Genomic DNA, 21612 nt, shown 5'->3' with positions numbered 1-21612 from the left:
AAATGAGAGGGATATAAATCTCATATGGACCACACCACAGGAAAACAATGGTGATTGGATATCCATCATTAAAGTCCTAAGGCCCACCGTATTGTTTATTTGACATCCAATCTATTGGTTTGGTCATAAAGACCTAGGTGAAGGGAAAAATCAAAGATCAGCTTGATCCAAAACTTTTATGGTCCCTAAAAAGTTTTTAATGGTCAACATTTATTCAACACTATTTCATGTAATGTGGGTCACTTGAGATTGGGTTATACCTCATTTTTGGTCTCAGACCATAAAATGATCTAGACAAATAGATGGACGGCATGGATGAAACACATACATCATGGTGGGCCCACGAGCACTAAGTGGCAGGGGAGTAGCCAATACGTTTCCAATGGAAACCGTGTACACGGATTCACTGGGGAAAACCTTTTGCATGAAGTTCCAACGCTAGATGTATGGTGGGGTCCATCGTGATGTTTATAAGAATTCCAATCCATTCATCCATTTTTAGAGCTCATTTTAAGACATGTAAACAAAAATTAGGATGATCAAAAACTCAACTGGGCCATACAAGATGAAACAGTGGAGAAAGAAATTCCTACCGTTGAAACCTTCTTGGGCCTCTTGATGTTTATATGCTATCCAAACTGTTTAAAAGGTCATTTTTACTAGGATGAAGTGAAAACACCAAAATATTAGATCGATGCAAAACTTTTGTGGCCATATAAATATTTCAACGGTGGACACTAAATCCCCACTGTTTCCTCTCGTGTGGCCCATTTGAGTTTTGTATATTCATTAGTTTTGGTATGATGTCCTAAAATGATATCTAAAAATGGATGAATGGGTTAGATTTATCACAAACGTCGCAGTAGGCCCATCTGGAATCCTTGCGCAGGATCTTACTGCAAAAGGCTTGGCAGGAAATCTGCGTCTAAAACGTGAAATCGGATTGCGTACCAAGTCTTATCGTACTGAGTAAACTCTATTGGGCCCATTGTGAATTCATGTGGTTTATCCACGCCGTCCATTCATATTTTCAGATCATTTTAAGAGTTGAGCCCAAAACTAAAGTATATCAAAAGCTCAAGTAGACCATATCAAAGGAAATAGTGGAAGTATTGATTTTCACCATTGAAGTGTTTCTAAGCCCCCAATTATTTTTACTTTTCATCCAAACTGTTCATAAGATCACAAAGACATGGATGAATGGAAAAAACAAATATCATCTTGATATAAAACTTCCATGGGCCCCAAAAACTTTTTAATGGTAGAATTCAATCCCCAAAAACTTTTCAACCGTAGAATTCAATTCACACGGTTTCAGGTGGTGTGGTCCACTTGATCTTTAGATATGATTAATTTTTGTTGTAAATCCCTAAAATTAGATGTTAAAAGAGATGGGTGGAGTTGATACAATGCAGGAATGACAATAACGGTCGGCTCCACAGACTTTACCCGTTACATTTACCGTACTGAGGTAGTCAGTGCGCAAACCACTTCGGTTTAACGTCTCCGTTACGGTTCTTATTAAATGTATTTTTTAATATATTTAAAAAATTAATGACGTGGCACTTACAATGACGTTGCCTAATGAAAACGCTGGAGGCAGGGAGTTCCTGCCTCCGAGAGGCAGAGGATCCGCACTCTTTCTCCTGTTGTAAAGCCACCTTAAATTTTGGATCTGCCTCATTTCCTTTTTTTTAGCTCAGATCTTAAAATGAGCTAGCAAAACTGACGGACGGGGTGGATTTCTCACAAATCATGGTAGGGTCCACCTAGAGTGGCAAGCAATCCGGCTTCTACTCCGGTCACAGATGCCAAACCATGATGGAAATAAATGCTCCCACAGAGAGTGGCATTTAACAAACCGGTCGTACGTGGATCGCCGGCCAAAGCTTTTGGCGGAAAGTGGGGCCCACTGTAATGTTGCGAGAAATCCACTCCATCCATCCATCTAATATTATTGTGTTTTCAATTCATCCTATAACGAATGACCTTATCAACGGGCGCCGATTAGCTACTGACAGGTTGAGGAGCGAGGCTTACTAATGAAGTGACGTCACCAAGTTCCATGGGCCTCATCACCCTAATGTATGTTTTGTATCACACCTTCCATTCATCGGGAGAAATTATTTTAGGGCAGTGTTTTCTCTTATTTCGTGTCTTTTTTAACTCTTGAATAAGTTGGATTTCAAATAAAAATTACGGTGGGCATTAGGATAGTTTCAACGGTGGGAATCACTCTCCCCACCGTTTTCTGTGGTGGGGTCCACTATAGATTTTTATCTGCCTCGTTCTTTGGCTCATGACTTAAAATGATATCTCGGGAGTGTGTGGGGGTGTGTGCGCGTGTGTAGTAAATAAACAAAAAAAAAAAAAAACTTAAAATGATATCTCAAAATGGATGGACGGTGTGGATATAACACATACATCATAATGGGGCCCACAAAACTTGGTGACGTCGCTTCAGTAGTGGATTCGCTACTCTCAGTATCTAATCCGCTTCCATTATCAACGGTATGGATGGCATATAAACGTCATGGTGGACCCTACGGAGGTTTCAACGGTAGGGATTTTCTTTTTTCCAGTCATGAGGCCCACCGCCTGCAGACATGGCAGCGGCACCCAATGCCACCGCTGACAGAGGCAGCCGGTCGCACCTCCCTCTTTCTCGCTCTCGATCTCTCTTGATTTCTCTATATTTCTCAATCTCTCTTTTAAACTCACACACACACACTCTCTCTCTCTCGATCTCTCCTTCCTCTTTCTCTATTTCTCTACCCCCCGAATGCCAGGCCGCCATCCGCAGCAGCAGCTGGCAGCGACGGACGCAGGCCTCTCTCCTCCCTTGCGTCTCTCTCTTTCTTTCCTCCGGCGGGAGGCCACGGCAGCCGGCCTCCATGGCTTCCTAGTAATGAAGATGGGTTTCCAGAAACCCTTTAGTGAAAAAGAAGAAGAGATGAAAGAATTCGGCCCAGGTTTGAGCCTGTTTGTTGGCCTGGTGGGCCGTATTTGTGTTTTGGGATGAAGTGGGTTTTATGGACTCATTGCAAAGCCTAGATTAAAAAGGGGGCTCGGTGAGGGAGAAGAAGAGAAAAAGAAGAAAATAGAAGGAGAAACGAGTCTTTGGTTCGGTAATGGATCTAATGGGCCTAATATAAATTTGTTGCCCATCTAATGGGCTCCACTTATGGAAGTCCATTAACATCAAGTATTGCTACACATGTGCTGTCCACAGCCTCATTAAGTTAGTGGGCCTAAACTTGGATTAGGCCATTATCCATTTTCTTGCTATGTGGATGGTCTTGTGATACTATAATTGCGCCAAGAGTTTGGGGACCATTCTACGCTATCCCAAGTGGTTGGATGGCCTAAATGGGCTCAACATTTGTGCACAAATTGAGACGTGTGCAATTTGAAGCCCAAGTGACTTTCCTTGTTAAGATTATGCTTGTATTTATAAAGGCCTTTAATCGGTCATTTGTGAGCTGAGTTAGGTCAAGAGTTAGTTATCTACTTGAGTTTTTACAAGAAAATTTAACCCTTGTTGCAATACCTTTATATATATATATATATATATATATATATATATATATATATATATATATATATATATAACAATTCAAATCTCTTGTGATAATGATGATCGATATATATTAAATAAAAGGTACATATTAATAAAATTTTGAATTTAAATTATCTTGATTATGGAACTTGACATTGTAACTATATCCATATATGTGATAATGTTAGGTGGGTTACACATTTTGAATATTATAACCAAAATGTTTGAACCTACATGTTCCTTTTATTATGTAAGGTACATGTGCGTCCATGGGAATGTAGATCGTTTATTATGTCCATCCAATCACTATTGATCATGGGTCTTGTAGTGATTAGAACCATCACTTATGATGTTGATCAACGTTGATTTAAGTATTCATCATTGACGATGATCATTAATGATGACAATCGAATCTATCACGAATGATAATGATCAATGGTGATCATTGGATACATTATTCATCGTAGCGCTTATTTTCATTGGTTCTTATGATAAGGTTTTTATATGCGTTATAATTTGGCTCAATGTGTTTAAATCAATGCCCCATTTATTATTAGAAAATTGAAAACTTAGTGCTATGATGATCTCTATTAATTAAAGGTTGTGCAAACCTAAGTGGGAGCTTATCTAATGCAGGGGCATTTTCACACCGGGCTTGAGTGGGGTGGCCTGTGGGATGAGGGGCCACACTCGGGGTGGGTGGCTCGTTTGAGGCTGATGGCTCGTGTGAGGCGAAACCCATGTGATTTGGGGCCCATGAGGAGAGTTCGGTCGAGGACCTAACGCATGGACGTGGGGCCTAGGCTATAAAGATAAAAGAGATTAATTCGCCATTATCTATCAGTTTGAGCCTGAGCAAGTGGTTAATTGTCCTGCATCAAATTGGTATCAGAGCGGGAGGTCTCGTGTTTGAGACTCTTCATCGGGGGTTATTAATGCAGGGGCATTTTCACATCGGGCTCGAGTTGGGTAGCCTGTGAGATACGGGGGCACACGCGGGGTGGGCGACCCGTGTGAGGCGGAACCCATGTGATTTGGGGCCCATGAGGAGGGTTCGGACGAGGACCAAACCCATGGATGTGGGGCCTGGGCTATGAGATAATTGGATTAATTAGCCATGCTCTATCAGTTTAAGCTTTTAGAGCAAGTGGTTAATTATCCTGCATCATTATCTCCTTCACTAAATGATTCACACACTCGACTATTGCAGGTTATACACGTAGATTGTTACAGAAGCGTCTTATTTATCTTATCTCAGATAACTTGATCAATTTGCACTACCTATTCGTGTATTTGGACTCTCAGATCTCATATGAGATGGATATGTCACTTTTCTAACTTGAAAAATTGTGTAACATATAGAAATGTTGATAAAAAATGCCAATACCTTAGAATTATAGCGAAGTAGTAATGCTTTTTATAATGTAGAGATGACCACCAAGACAATAATTGCCGAATAAATTAAGCGTCAACAGTTTGATAGCAATAACCATGAAGACTTATCTCGCACCGTGAGATGCCTTTTAGACGAGGATAACATTTCACACACTCTAGATGAGTTTCGAGAGGAACTAATAATGGATGGAGATGGGAACTTAGTAGAACATAGGGTTGCGATGAACCGCTACAATAAGCGGCTTAAATAGAATTGCTCAACTTGTAATGTCCTGATTAGTACCATGCACAAGGAGCTCATACCTACATATGACGTGGATGAGACTGTTAAGGGAATTTGGGATGTATTAGCTAATGCTTATGTGCAGAAGTCAAATGCACGTGTTAGGGCAATGGAATTGGAGTTCCAAGATAATAGAAACCCGTGACTCCTAATCCCAAGAAGGGGAAATGAAAAAAGAATCAGAAAAAGTCCAATTTACATGCTTTGTTTGTGGAAACTCGCATTACGTCTGTTAGTGTGCTAACAAAAAGATGGTAATTCCTAAGTCACTAGATACTTTGTTTGCGGGCGTTTGTTTTGAAATTATTTTCGTTAACACCTTATTTAATGAGTGGATTTAGGATTCAAGCGCAACAAAGCATGTGACGTGATATTGTTGAGGAATTCCAGCATGTAGTCACGAAGAATTACAAGTGTACATGGGGAATAACGCTGCTGAAGATGTGCTAGGGATTAGCATTTATTGTCTCCATATGCATGTAGGGCAGACATTAATATTCTGTGATACTCTTTATGCACCGGACATGTGTTGGAGTTTAATTTCTATTTCTAAGTTGTTGAAAGATGGTTTTGACATTTATTTCTTTGGAGTTAAAGTTTCGCTAAGACTTAAAACCTTATCTTTGTATAAGGAAGTTTGGTTTCATATTTATTTATTCTTGACATATAATGTGATAATGCACATCTTATTTTATCCATTATGTCGAATGAATCTGTTGTATCTGAATCTATAAAATGGCATGCGAGGCTAGGTCAAAGGACCATATAATAAGACCAACTCGTTCTGGTCTGTTTAGTTCATTATCCAAAGTTGATCTGTCATTTTGTGAACACTGTATGTTCAAAAAGATTTCTAAGAAACCATTTCCTAATATTTTGTCACTTTCATTGACGATTACTCGTGCTTCCGAGGCTTTTAACTGTTTTTTCTAATACAAAGCTTAAATAGAAAATCAGATTGAGAAAATATTAAAATTCTTAGATCTGATAGAGGTGGTGAGTATACATCTAAAACGTTTAATTGTAATGTGAAAACACTGGCATTATTTGGCAGTACACAATGACTTATACTCCACAACAAAATAGAGTTGCAGAGAGAATGAAGAATACACAATGCCACATGCCAATCTCTCTACCAATTTTTGGGGAGATGCGCTGCTTACAGCTATCCATGTCTTTAATAGTCCTGTTGAAATCCGTTCGTAAGACCCCATATGAGATGCGGACCGGGAGAATTCCTTTTCTAGCTGACCTATGCCTTTGGGGATCTTTGGAATATGTTTTGCTGCTTGCTCTGCATAAACGTAAACTTGATAGTAAAACCATCGATTGTGTGTTCATTAGGTACTCGTGCACTTAAATGGATATGTTCTAGTTTATGAGGACTATGGAGGATAGATGGGATAGAACTCGAGACGTGACCTTTGTCAAAGACGGATACCGTAATCGAAAGAAGCAGAAAGTTGAGATATAACTTTTTGAAATCCACAATGCATATCAAAAGAGTTGAAGCCCTACTTCTCATAATGGAGATACTCCCATAGTTCATCAGGACAGTGGGAGAACATCTCAGCAGGCTCCTGAATTATGTCGAAGTGAAAGAGAATTGATTTCCCAAAGATACTTTGATATCAAGGGTGAATCTTGCTCGTGTTGCAATTGATGATGAAGAACCTTATTCTTGGCAGGATGCGTTGTTGTCTCCAAATTCGGCTGATTGGGTAAATACAACGGATGAGGAGATTGACTCCATGGAAAAGAATAAAGTTTGGTGTTGTGATTAACGATGATGAACTTGATTCTTACCAAGATACTTTGATATTGAGGGTGAATCTTACTCTTGTGTCGCGATTGACGATGACGAACCCGATTCTCACCAGATGCATTCTTGTCTCGAAATTTCACTGATTAGGTAACTGCAACGGATGAGGAGATCAACTCCATGGAGAAGAATAAAGTTTGGGAACTTTTTGATCTGCCTTCCAATCGTAAAGAGATAGGTAACAAGCGAGTACTCAAGATTGAAAGAAAGGTAGATGGTACAGTGGACAAGTACAAAGCATGGTTGGTTGCTAAAGGTTTTACATGGTAAGAATGCGTTGATTACGGGAAGACTTTTTCACCTGTTACCAAGTTCTCCTCGATTTGCATGATCTTGTCCATCGTTGCAAGTTTATACTTTATATCAAATGGATGTAAAGATTGTAATCTTAAATAATAACTTGGATGAAGAGATATACATGCAACAACCCACGGGACATGTAGACAAAATACACTCAAAGAAAGCCTGCAAACTGTTAAAATCTGCCCATGAGTTGAAGCAGTCTTCAAGACAATGGCACATGAGGTACCCCTTAGCTATCACCACTTTTGGGTTCACAATGAGTTAAGAAGATAATTGTGTATGCATAAAGCGGCTTATAAGATCTTTTTTAATACAATTTTTATATGTAGACAACATCTTACTAGCTACTAATGATATGTAACTGTTAATAATGACTAAAGATTTACTTTTTTCAAATTTTGAAATAAAAAATCTTAGTGAAGCCAACTTTATTCTAAAGGTAAAGATTATCAAGGATTGCCCCTAGGAGATTCTTAAGCTTGTCACAAGCCACCTACATGTAGAAGATTTTAGAGCAATTTAGGATGGAAAATTCAAAAGTTGTTGAAACCCGTATGGAGAAAACTACCAAGCTAGACAGGAAATCGTGTTCCTAGACTGAAGCCGAGAAATTGTTTATGTCCTCAATAGCTTATGTGAACGCAGTAGGTAGCTTAATGTATGCCATGCTTTGGACCAGACTAGATATTATTTATGCAGTTTGCATAGTCAGTTGTTACCAAAGTAACCCGAGATAATCTCACTGTCAAACACGTACTCCCAGACTAAAGCTGAGAAATCGTTTATGTTCCTAGTATCTTATGTTAACACAGTGGGCAACAAATCGTGTTCCTAACCTAAAGTTGAAAAATCATTTGTCTTCACTACCTTATGTGCCAATGCAGTAAGCCGTTTAATGTATGCCATGCCTTAGACTGGACTAGATATTAGTTATTCAGTTTGCATAGTTAGTCATTACCAAAGTAACTTGGGACAATTTCATTAGCAAATTGTCAAACACATATTCCACTAAATCCAAGGAACAAATGACATGACACTGTGTTACGAAGGCACAAATCTCAAGTTCAAAGGATATTCTAATGTTGCTTAGGATAATGACGCCGATTGGGAAATGTTTACTTCAGGATATGTATTCTTGATCGGAGAGGGAGCTATTTCTTAGTCGAACAAGAAACAAACATCCACAACACTTTCATCTATGGAGACCGAGTACATTGCATATTGTGCTGCAATTTAGGAGTGTGAATGAGTTAACGGATTCTTACAAAGTTTGGGCATTATACTGAGCATTTATAAGTCTGTATTGTTAAGGATAGACAACACCTTTGCCATTAACTTGAAGTTTGGGCGTTATACTGAGCATTTATAAGTCTGTATTGTTAAAGATAGACAACACCTTTGCCATTAACTTGACATAGGACCCTAAACACCACTAAAAGTCCAACCAAAATGAGATCAAGTATCATTATATTTGTGACCAAGTGAGAGATAAGAAGTTCACCCTTAGCTATATTCCTACCATGGAGATGTTGGTTGATCCTATGACAAAGTGGCACAGCCAACTAATGGAAAGGATCCGACCAAGCGTAGACACCTTCAATCTAAGCACGAGAACTTAAACAAATAGAGAGAAAATTTGCAGAAATTTAATTCAATTCCAAAGCTGTCATTCTACTACTCATCCAAGGCCCTTATATAAGGCTTTGAAATGTACATATAAAGAAAACATATAATGTCATTGACAACCAATGGCTTGTTATAAATATGGAAACAAGATAAAAAGAAATAAGGATGCAATAATAATGGATTATTCATAGCTAGCTAATTGATTCTGCTAGCTAATTACCTAAATAAGAGGTTTGGGCCTCCCTATTAATGGGCTAATTGTTGGGCTTGGGCCTAGCCCATGGATTGTGGGCCCATATCAGCTTGCATCAATCCTCCTCCACTTGAAAGAACTCGACTCTGACGAGTTAATGGCTTGATATTGCTCATAGAGGTCAGGATTCAAACGCTGGAAGTCAGTAGCTATGATCCATGTAGCATCGAAGAGAGGTTGTCCTTGCCATCAAACAAGAAACTTCCGGTAACCACCTTGGCGTGTGGAGATGATCTAGTCATCGAGAACATCAATGATCATGTTTGTAGCCGGTAAAATGGCTAGAAGTGTGATGGCTTGTTCTTCAATACCATCATCAGTATAGTGCCCATGCTAGATTGAAAGATCCTCCATATTGAAAGTAGGACTGCTCGGTAGATCTGGTGGGAGATCTAAAACATAAGCATTGGCATTGATCTTCTTTATAATTTTGAATGGTCCCGTATTGTAAGGATGGAGCTTCTTCGAGGTGCTGGGAGGCAACTATTCAAGACGAATACGGGCCATAACTATGTCACCTTCCACAAATTAAATAAAGTGATGTCTTGTGTCTGCATGTTGCTTATATAACTTTCATTACTTGCGGCGATATTGCGTCAAACTTCGTCATGCACCTGCTGCATATGGCGGATGAAGTCATCAGCTTTTGCACTTGGTCTCGACTCTACTGGTAGAGGAACTAAATCAACTAGAAGGCGCGGTCGTATAGTAGTTACTACTTTAAAAGGTGACATCCTTCTGGACCTATTGATTGAATTATTATAAGCAAATTCAGCCATGGGTATAACTAGGACCCATGTAACTACATGATCATGAACAAGACACCGTAATAACTTGCCCAAGCTACGGTTGACCACTTCTATTTGGCCATCAGTTTGAGGGAGGTATGCACTAGAGAACTGAAGCTTGGTTTTCGTTGCCACCCAAAGAGTTTTCTAGAAATAACGCATGAACTTGGTATCACGATCAGACGCAATTGACCTTGGAAGCCCATGAAGATGAACAACCTCTCGAAAGAATAATTGAGCAATCTTGAGAGCGTCTTTGTATTTGAGCATGGTATGAAATGAGCCATGTTTGAAATCAATCAACAACCACAAATGCTGAATCAACTTTCCAAGAAGTCTTTGGCAAACCTAGGATGAAGTCCATGCTGAGATCTTCCCACGGAGCTTGTGGGATTGGTAGTGGTTGATATAATCCACTGTTTTTCTTTTGACCCTTAGCAAGCCAGCAAACCTTGCAAAACTAACAAATCTTGGCAACATCTGATTTTATACGAGGCCAAAAGTATCTATCTCTAACGAAAGCTAGGGTCTTATCATGGCCCAAGTGTCCACTACACCCATCAGCATGTAACTCCCTCACCACATACTCACGGATGGATGTATTAGGTAGGCAAAGTTGCGTTTCCTGAAATAAGTAGCTATCATGAATGCTGAAATGTGGGTGTCTCGCATATTCTCCATTAAGAATGCTAGTATAGATACCCCCAAAATCCTTGTCGTTAGCATACTTACATCGTATCTCTTCGAATCCTGGAACAGTGACCGCCATCGATGACAATAGATACATACGGTAGCTTAATGCATCAACAACCTGATTGCCCTTGTTAGCCTTGTAGCAATTGACAAAAGAAAACTTCTGAAGGTATGTGCTCCACTTGACACGACGAGCACTACTTGAGTGCTTCATGATCAGAGTATAGGACAAACTCCTTGCCAACCAAAGAGTGGCGTCAATGCCGTAGAGTCTGCACAACGACATAAAATTCCAAGTCATAAGTGGAGTATCGTTGCGCATCAAAGAGCTTTTCACTCAAGAAAACTATTGGATAACCCTGCTGACTAAGAACTCCAATGCCGACATTAGAGGCGTCAGAACTCACCTCAAATACTTTCTTAATGTTCGGAAGGCGCAAGACTGGAGATTCGGTCATCCTACCTTTGATCTTATCAAATGCTCGTATTGTTGAACCTGTCCATCAAAACTCCCTTTGTTTCATACAATCGGTGATTGGGGACATGATGTTGCTAAAATTTAGCACAAAACGTCTGTAAAATGTAGTGAATCCATGAAAACTGTAAACTTAAGAGAGAGTGGTAGGTGTCGGCCAATCAACTATGGCTTCCACCTTGGTGGGGTCCACCTCTACACCTTGTGACGAGACAATGTACCCTAAGAAAATCATTGATGCACTCATGAACATACACTTTTTAAATTCGACGTAGAAGCACTCACGATGAAGGACTTTGAAGATAAGACTTAGATGATTAAAGTGCTCCTTTCTTGACGTACTATAGATAAGAATGTCATCAAAATAGACAATGACAAACTTACCAATAAAAGGGCTAAAAAAGCCCTTGTGCAGTGCTGGCCCTACTTATTCCCAAGAAGGATGGAAGTTGGCGCATGCATGTAGATAGCCGAGCTATTGATAATATCACAGTGAAATGTCGTTTCTCCATTCCTCGGCCTGATGATATGCTAGACTTGCTCTCGAATGTAGCCCTTTTTAAGCAACTTGTCAACTTGACGCTTCAACTTGGCGTGCTCGGCGGGACTCATCCAGTATGCCAATAAGTTGGGTGAGGATGTTCCAGGAACCAAATCTATAACATGTTGAATATCTCGTAATGGAGGCAACTCCTCAGGTAGATCATCAGGAACCAAATCTTAGAATTCATGTAGCAGAGATTTGATTTCATCAGGAATAGGCTCATCCTGATCGATAACAGGCTCCTGCACCTGTTTTGTGACTAGAGCGAACATTACAACCCTTCTTCTTGCTCTCTTCTTTGAATTTCCGCACGGCGAGAACATGGGAGTTTGAAAAAGCAGCTGATGTCGATGATAAAGGTGCATATGAAGGAGGTGATGTAGGCTGCAATGGGCGAAGAAGGATATGATGACCTTGCCATAGGAAAGTATGCATGTTACTTCATCATCACTTTGTACTTTTTGGTCAAAAAGCCATGGTCGACCAAGAAGGATATGGGCGACATTCGTCAGAATTATGTCACACCAAATATCATCCTCGTATATAGGGGTGTACACGAATCAAGTTAGCTCGGTTAGCTCGCTAACTCGACTCGAAAAAGCTCGTTTCGACTCGGTTTGAAGTTGAGTTTGAGCCGAGTCGAGCTGATTTTTTGAGCTCGAAAAAATTTCGAACCGAGTTCGAGCTTGCCCGAGCTCGACTTGACTCGGATCGAACCAGTTCGGTGACTCAGTTACTTTGATATTGATGTTACTCACCAAGTGTTTGATGAAATGACTCAACGAAGTGTGGCTGGTGATAAGGAAGGTATGTATATGAAACAAATACTCTTTTTTTCTTGATTTTTTATGTTGCTTAGAAGGTGTTTGATGAAATACCTATAAAGCCACTGCTACTGTTTTACATCCAATGAGATTTTGAAGGTGCAATCCACGTGTTTGTGAAAATGCTGCACAAGTGAACTCGGCTCGATCTTGGCTAGAACTCGGCTCAAACTAGCCTGAGCTACTGACTGAACCGAGCTGAGCTGGCCAACCAAGCTTGAGGACCTAGCCGAGCCGAGTTCGAGCTGGGGTCAGCAAGTGGCCGAGCCGAGTCGAGTTGTGTCAAGCCTGACTTGGTTCGACTTGTGTACACCTCTACTCGTATATGCCAATTTTAGATGATACCAAACATCTTCGAGTCATGGGAATGGCAGTGTCATCGACCCATGTAACCTTATATGGTTTTGGATGCCTTTCAGTTGGCAAGTTGAGCTTGTCAATCACCTCTTGAGATACGATGTTCATTGCGTTGCCACCATCAATGATCACATTACATAACCTGCCCTGTCATTTTACCTACGTGTGGAAAACAGTTGTCCATCGCCAATCTTCCTCTTCCTCCTCGATGGTAGTAAGGAGGTGGCGAATGATAACAGTAGGGCCTTCATCCTCAACTTGAACCGTAGTTTCAACAGGTGGGTCTTTCGGTTGTGATGTAGGTTCTACATACAATTGTTCCATCTCAATGTGCCCATCGCAATACTCATGGCCATCCAGGTAGTAGGGGTCCTCATTATTGCAATAATGGAGGTTCTTGGCTTACAGATACTCATTAGAAAAGTGCCTTATTTGTCCACAATGGTAACAATCAACATCCCGTCTTTCTCTCCTGATGGAAGGATTAAGATTAGTACCTCGTCCTCTGGTGTCGTGTCATTGCACCACTAGTTGCTTTTGGTATGAAGTCTATGGTGAAGGGCGCTGCAATGGTTGAGGTTGCCTTATAAGAGGAGCCTGCATCTGTGGGCACGACTGACAAGGGCGGGGAGGTGGTCTGTAGCCCTGGGGTGAAGTTCGATTGAAATGCGAATCCGAACCCCATCACACAGGAGGTTCCCCAACTGGAGAACCAAAACATCGAGGAGTATGTTGTTGCAGCAGCTGTTAAACTCGTCGAGCTTTCAGATGAACATCATCAACTATCTCGAAATCATACATGACCATCTCGCGATGGATTTCTTGACATAACCTTGCCGATAGTGGTTAGCTGCTATGCGGTTTGTCTCTACAAGCTTACAACCGATAGAAAGCTCATTGAACTTCTTAGTGTAGTCATCAACCGATAAAGTTCCCCATTTAAACACAAGGAGCTCCCGGAGAAGTGTATCCATGTAATCTGAAGGCAAATACTTACTCTCTAGTTTCTCCCTCATGTCAGCCCACTTGGTGATAGCAGGACAACCCATGATGAGATTGTTGTCATCAATGCTTTACCACCAGATTCTTGTTGGGCCTTTCAACTTGACCTCATTGGACATCATCCATGTTGTACCATACAAAATAATCTTCTAGCATTGTAATCCAATCGATAAAAGCCTTTGCATCAAGACGACCTGTGAAGTCTAGAACTTCAACCCGTACTTTCTTAGTAGTATTCAAGACGACATGTGAAGTCTAGAACTTCAACATGTACTTTCTTAGTAGTATCATCTTTCTTGGGTGTCTCTATTGCAGTGTCATGGGCTTTCTCTACAAAGAGCAATTGTATGAAGTCATAAACAGACTCTCGAGGGCCCGTACCATTTTGGTTCATCGAAGGTTCTAGTTTGTGTCCTTGTTGAGGGTTTAGACCACCTTCAGGATCTCTAATAGGATCAAGTTGCTCACCATGCTGTTTTCCACGCAATTGGTCAATAACAGTTTCCAGATTGGCTACCATTGCGAATAGCATGGTGATGCAACTGTCTCATTGTTGATTGGTAAGCCTCCCTCGATAGACATTACCACTGCAGGTAGACATCGTGATGTCGGAAAATAATGGACAGAATACGGCCAATTTGTTTTTTTTTTTTTTTTTTCTTTCTTTCTTTCTTTCTTCTTCTTATTCTTCTTCTTTTGGGCTTCAATGGGATGGAACGGGCTGATTTGGGGGATTTTAATGGGGCTTATTTGGAGGCTTTAATGGCTTAGAATAGGGCTGCTTTTTGGAGTTTTAATGGGTTAGAACATGGCTAATTTTGGGGGGTTTTAATGGGTTGGAATGGGGCTGATTTTGGGGTTTTAATGGGATAAGGAAGGCTGATTTTTGGGTTTTAATGGGCTAGATTAGGGCTGATTTTGGGGTTTTAATGGGTTGGAATGGGTGTATATGACTGCAAAAATTCTGGCAGAGTCTCCCCTTGTCAGTTGGACTTTCAGGCTTTGTAAAAGAAAGGGGAAAAAAAAAAGTGAATGAGGGTAGGAGGGATGGATGCAATGAAGAAAATAAAGGAAAAGATACAAAATGTTATGATTAAAGAATCTGGAAACAATAATATCGAGATTGTTGTTGATCTAGGACTTTAACCCAGCCGTTGGGACCCGCTCTGATACTAAACTGGCGCAATCGACTAATGTGAAGGATCCGCCCAAGCGTAGGCACCTTCAATGTAAGCACGAAAACTCAAACAAATAGAGAGAACAATTGCAGAAATTTAATTCAATTCCAAAGGTGTGCTTCTACTACTCATCCAAGGCCCTTATATAAGGAAAACACATAATGTCATTGACAACTAATAACTTATTACAAATATGGAAATAAGATAAAAAGAGATGAGGATGCAATAATAATGGATTGTTCATAGCTAGCTAATTGATTATGCTAGTTAATTACCTAAATAAGCTAGCTACTTAAATAGGAGGTTTGGGCCTCATTAATGGGCTAATTGTTGGACTTGGGCTTAATGGGCTTGGGCCTAGCTCATAGATAGTGGGCCTAGATCAGATTGTATCACAAACTCTATAGCTAGAGATCTATTTTAGGTTCATGTCAAACGGATGAAATTGAGGAGAGCTTGGGTGATATCATTGTATCATTCCTTTTATTCAGTATTGAGCACTACTACTGACTAGGCGTGTAAATCATCAACATTTTCCTTAAGATCATGTAGGACCTCTACCTTTGTCGGAAGTCCGGTTAGCCATTCACACAGGTTGACCAACCTTGAATTTACAAGAGAGGTATGGTTGGGATGATATTCATATATTGAGGTGTGGACCGCCTTTTATTATGAAAAATAGTACATGAGGATCTGAGTAAGTCGATTTCGCCTTCAATCTTAAAAGATTGAAAATGAGATTAATCTACTTGAATAATGTAATTGCTCCATTGCTCTTTATGTGGTCAATGTTATGGATTGAATAAATGTTAAGCTGTGAGGATATGAGACGAGTCATGCCTCATGTGAGATGACTTGCATATTGTAGACCTGGCATATGCCTAATATTTGACCTTTTACCTATAGATTGCTTTGATTCGATCTAATCATTGCAAAATACAAGCAACCAGTCTCGTAGGTAGCTTTGTGTTCTTAGTTATTCTCATCTTCTGTATAGGAAGATGAGATTGAGTGTCACTACTTTAGTGTACAATGTCGAAATGCCCTTAATAGGTCAGACCTTCGCAAAAGTAGGTAGGTTTCACACAAGTTTCCCTCCTTTTATCCTTTCTGATTTCTCTTTGCAGTTTGAGATTGAGATAGGATGAGACCAGATAACTTCTAGACTCATTCAAACTCCTCGACCATTCTTTATAAAAGAGGGAGGGTTCTCTCATTAATCCCATAAAAAGTTGTTAGTTATTAGAAAGAGAAAATTAAAGAGGTAGTATATCCATAGATTATGTCTATTTGGGCCATCCCTTATGCGACCAAGCCATTGATTGTAATTCGGGGCCATCTTAACCTTAGAATCAAAGGGGTGATCAGACCTCTTTGTTCTCATGGTGATTAGGTAGACCACTGAACGTGTACCATTCATCTTCGGCTTTTGCGAAGGTCCCACGATCGTGTAGGCCCACCCATCCGGGTTGTCTTTTAGTTTTAATGGAATTATGTTTATTTTGGTTTGTATGTTTCTTTCAAAGAATGCCCATTTTCTTCAATTTGTTTGTAGAGTACTGTAAATTGGAATTTTCATTGGAATTCTATTTATTTGGTTTGTTTCTTATTTTATGCGTTGAAGAACATCCATATCTTGCTCTCTTTGTTTTGTTTGTAGGTTCTCCAAATTTGATATGGATACGCCGAATCCAAGTTCAGCAGCGTTTTGATGGAATTTTGTTTGTTTGGATTGTAACTGTTTCTATGTTTCGAAGAATACGCAAGTTGTTTTTTCTTTGTAGAGCTTTGTAAATTTGAATTTTCACTGGATTTCCGTTTATTTGGTTTTTGTCTTTTTCTATGCTTTGAAGAATAACCCATATCTTGCTTTCTTTGATTTGTTTGTTGATTTTTGTAAATTTGATATGGATACGCCGTATTCAAGTTCAAAGGCGTTTTAATGGAATTCTAGTTATTTTGGGTTGTGTGATTTGTCTTTTTTGATATTTCAAAGAATACCCCTATCTTTTTTTTTTCTTTTTTTTTTTTAAAGAAGCCCCAAATGTATGGGGAGTATATTTCATTAAAACGAACCTTTACAAGCCTTTCGGATCAAGGCCAAGCTAGTAAGCCCAGGCCAAGACCTATCGTAAAAGGGGAAAATACACACGTGGGATAATATACTAGGCCAGGCGAGTAAGCCCAGACCCCATACCCCTATCTTCATTTCTTTGATTTGTTTGTAGAGTTTTGTAAAATTGAATTTTCATTGGGATTCTATTTATTTGGTTTTTGTCTTTTTCTATGTTTTGAAGAACACTGTATCATGCATTCTTCAATTCTTGTGTAGAGTTTTGTAAATTTGAATCCAAGATTGAATTCACTGAGCTTTATTTTTTTATTATGTTTTTCAATGTTTCTGATGAGGACTCAAGAAATATTTATTGCAAGGGGCAAACCTCCATAGATAAGTGACTTATATAAATTCTTCTCTTTCTTGTTTAGCTGCTTCTCCACTCTCTTATTTTTAAGAGGTGATGCCAAACATAAAAGATAAACTGAATCAAATATTCTAATATCTATCTGAATCTAATTAACATTATTTGCTTCCTGAGTGTATGAAGATGAATATTCAAATTACGGTGGATTTTGGTCCTGAATCAAGATTTTTACTAATTTGGGGGTAGATGATGTTGAGTCAAATGAAGTATATTGATCAAAATTGTGGTTGATGAGGACTTGTTGGTAGAGTATAACATAAATGGGGTCTTTTCTCCTGCTGATTTGTTCTTATTAGTGAAATGTACATGGAACTTCACATTTTTTCTTATAGCCGTTTGCTTTTCTGCAGTGCTTATTTATTTGGAGAGGATGTGAGTTTTGGTGGTATCTTCCGTTGCACAACAGGATTGGCTGATAAATTTGGCAAATCCAGGGTTTTCAATACACCCCTATGCGAACAGGTACATGTATTTTCCATGCGATGTAGCATACTAGGTGAGATTTAAAGATGGGTTTTGCTAACGTCCCCATGAAGGTGAGGACGTTAGCAACATCCCCAAAGCTTTTGAATGACACATGGGACACCCAATTATCAATCCGGACAGTTCATTCAATAGTACCATTTGGAGAAAGCCATGGTGCAAGAATCACACTGATTGGATGATCCTAACCCCATGAATGAGGCCAATTAGTTACAACCTTCTGATCCTTTCAAGCCATAAATTGCATGGTTACACGTATCAAACCAGAGTGCTACTTTGGAATCATAAGCAATGCAAAGTGGGATCTGTCTGATAGGTTGTCCAAATTTTTTATTATACCTATATTTCATTTATCTGCTCAATCTTTACTTTCCATTTTTCATGCGATCAGATGCTTATGATCTATTGGTTGGTGTGATTTTTGCACCATGGATTGTCTCTAGTTGAATGAAAGAATGGACAGTTCAAATTGACGATTGGGCATCCCACATGTCATTCAAAAGGTTTGGGGACATTAGCTAAATCCTTGAAAGATTATGGAGGGATTTTGTCTAATTCTATAACATGGGATTGATGGCTTGGTAAGGAATTAGGTTAAAAAATAAATGCAATAAACCTACATTGTACAAGGCGAGGGAATTCAAATTTCAAATAAATCATCTCAGGACCTATAATTTGTTATGATACTTTTCTTGGCAAATGAGCTAGCTAGTTTTTTCATTCTTTAAAATAAAATAAAAAATTAGGGGGCCTTTGGTTCCATGAAATATCATGAAATTGTGCATCAAATTAGACAGACTAATGAAATTTCATGGTCAATCAAATGCACCTGTAATACAGAAAATCATAATGGACAGGATATATGGAGTGTTAGCAATGTGGGCTACGTACAATAGCCAAAATATGTACCATGAACTTACCTGTTCCTTATGTTCTAATAAGAACTCCTATCTTTATGGGTCCTTACTCTTGCTCCGGTGGTTGACTCTCAGGAGTTTCAACACTGGGTCAAGGGTTCGAGTACCCATAGGTGGTGAAATTCCACTACGGTGTGAGTGTGTGTGCGTGCGTAAAAAAAAAAAAAAAAAAAAAGAACTCCTATCTTTATTTTATTTTATTTTCAGTTCTAAAAATTGTTTTTTATAGGACAGTGCATTTAAGGAATGTCAAGATTTTTTTTTTTTTTAAAGTTTCTTTTATTTGTAAATGCTAACATATCTTTACACAGGGAATTGTTGGATTTGGCATTGGTTTGGCTGCCATGGTGAGATTGTGAATTTTAATTCTCCCACATCCTATAAATGTTCTACTTTCATGTTTTGCTTTTTGTGTTCCTGTAATGCAACTCTGGTATTTTCTGAATGGTTCAAAGCTTTCAAACATTCTTTTTTTAACTATGGATTTTTTTTTATTTTTTTTGGTCCACAATAGGGGAATCGAATTATTGCGGAAATTCAGTTTGCAGATTACATTTTCCCTGCCTTTGATCAGGCATGTTTGCTATCATGTTTAAAATCCTTTTGCAGCTGTGATCCCTTTTTTCCCCTACTTCAATTCAGGAACTCATTCTTGGATGCCTTGCAGTGGTTTTCTACTCTTGTTCTTTGTGTTAAAAAAATTTCCCTGGGAATCTGAATCCGAATCTTGCTTTTTGTGCATATGTGCATATGTACATATGTAACACATTAATTGGATGTAGGAGCAGGAGAGACAGTTGAATATCTATGGGCAGAAATTTTAGAAACTGAATGTTGAAAAATCATCACATTCTTGAAGCAACAACAGTTTATGGTTAGAAGCAATAAAGCCGATTAGATTTATGTTCTGATACTTTTGACTATTTTGCAATGCGGATTAGAAAAAACATGTTCAGCATTTCCAACTTGTATCAGCTTTCTTGTCACAATTAATAAGAAATATGAGTTTGGTTAAATCCCTAGACTTGTATCAACTTGTATCAGCTTTCTTGTCACAATTTGCTGCAAAGTCAGCCTCGACTGCATCATGTTCATGATTTTGAAGTAGAAATTTACAACAAAGATTAACGTGAACACCGGAAAACACACTATCAACATAAGCATGAAATTGGCACCTTTCAAAATAAAAAAGCATGATATTTCCACAGTCATACTTCGAGATCACATGCAACACTAGTCTAGCACTTGCCACAATAGTGCAGGGTGAGAGTAGCTTGTTGGGCGTAACACTGGTAGAGTGCTACTTAGAGCAGTGCAGCATCAAAGCACCCTTCTGGGGTGCAATGCTTACAGAGCGCTGCTTAGAGCAATGCAAGGTGAAAGCACCCTGCTACTCGATCAAGGAAGGGTGTCGCGAATGTCTACTTGCACCCACAAAGTTGGTGACCAAACTTATAGGCATCATGGGGTAGCTCAGCCTCTTGTGAAACACACAACAAGGTCTGAAGTATTGGGGGGCCAATGCTGGCGAGAACATTGGCATTGGTGTTTGGTGCAATGCTGGGGGCCACTGCTGGCGAGAATATCATATCTGGTGTCCGGCACTAGTAGTGTTGGACTTTGCATGAGGGCTGACCTGCTCTAGATGCCTGGATGGCTGCACCAGCTACTGGCATTTTTTCAGCGCCTACAAGTGTTCTCAAATGTACTTCATAGGTGGAGAACTTAGTCTTGAGAAAAACCCATGAAGTGGTCCTCACAAGCCTCAAAACCCTTCCACATTGCTATAGGACTATGTTTGGAAAAGCTTGGTGTCCCACTTAATAATCTTCAAAGGGGATTGATGCAGGACAATTAACCACTTGCTCTAAAAGCTCGAACGAATAGAGCATGGTGAATTAATCACTTTATCTCATATCCCAAGCCCCAAATCCATGGTTTAAATTCTTGGCCGAACCCTCGTCGTGGGCCCCAAATCCATGGGTTTTGCAGGCCACCCACCCTGAGTGTGCCCCTGCATCCCATAGGCCACCCCACTCGAGCCCGGTGTGAAAATGCCTCCGCATTAGGGATGGAGGTTGTAAACCATGTCACTTTTCACACTACAATCCTTCGAGTTGTTTTTTGTTTTATATCTAAATGACAGAGTTTCTACTTTGTAGATTGTCAATGAAGCAGCTAAGTTAAGATACCGAAGTGGGAATCAATTCAATTGCGGAGGTGCAGTTTATTTATAGTTTTATTTATTTATTTATGAATTGATCTTTTTAATGCATATTCCTGCGTTGAAATTCCTTGTGATCTTGTCAGGTTTGACAATACGAGCTCCTTATGGAGCTATTGGGCATGGTGGGCATTATCATTCACAATCACCAGAGGCTTTCTTCTGCCATGTTCCAGGGCTCAAGGTGAATTTCCATTTCTTCTACATTTTATGCCCGCTCAGGTTTGAATGTCTCAAAATATGTGTAGACATAGAGGACTTGCAAAACATTTTGAGGTGTTGTTGAATACCAAGGCAAAGAACATCTTGAATCTGCAATGAATGTTGAGACCTGCTCATTAACTTGGAACGTACACAGTGAGTTGACTCACTTTGGGATATGGTTCTTAATAAAAGAAATGGT

General features: G+C 39.5%; 1 protein-coding gene across 7 annotated transcripts in view; it reads left to right on the top strand.

Annotated features, from left to right (window-relative positions):
• The window catches only part of LOC131249257 (2-oxoisovalerate dehydrogenase subunit beta 1, mitochondrial), a 57435-nt gene that overhangs the window by 5491 nt on the left and 30332 nt on the right, over positions 1–21612 (top strand). For 5 of the 7 annotated variants that reach the window (XR_009172773.1, XM_058249908.1, XM_058249907.1 and 2 more), the window contains exons 2-6: positions 17936–18047; positions 19297–19332; positions 19500–19559; positions 21148–21205; positions 21296–21393. Coding sequence is in view for 6 of the 7 variants with exons in the window: in XM_058249908.1 (XP_058105891.1) it covers positions 17936–18047; positions 19297–19332; positions 19500–19559; positions 21148–21205; positions 21296–21393 (364 nt within the window). In the remaining variant the exon portion in view is untranslated. Of the gene's footprint in view, positions 1–15627; positions 16608–17935; positions 18048–19296; positions 19333–19499; positions 19560–21147; positions 21206–21295; positions 21394–21612 lie in introns of those variants that run through there. The other 2 variants (XM_058249909.1, XM_058249905.1) reach the window with 2 other exon arrangements.

Source organism: Magnolia sinica, chromosome 6 (assembly GCF_029962835.1).
Source record: "Magnolia sinica isolate HGM2019 chromosome 6, MsV1, whole genome shotgun sequence".
Taxonomy (NCBI): domain Eukaryota; kingdom Viridiplantae; phylum Streptophyta; class Magnoliopsida; order Magnoliales; family Magnoliaceae; genus Magnolia; species Magnolia sinica.
This window is presented reverse-complemented; position numbering and strand designations above follow the sequence as displayed.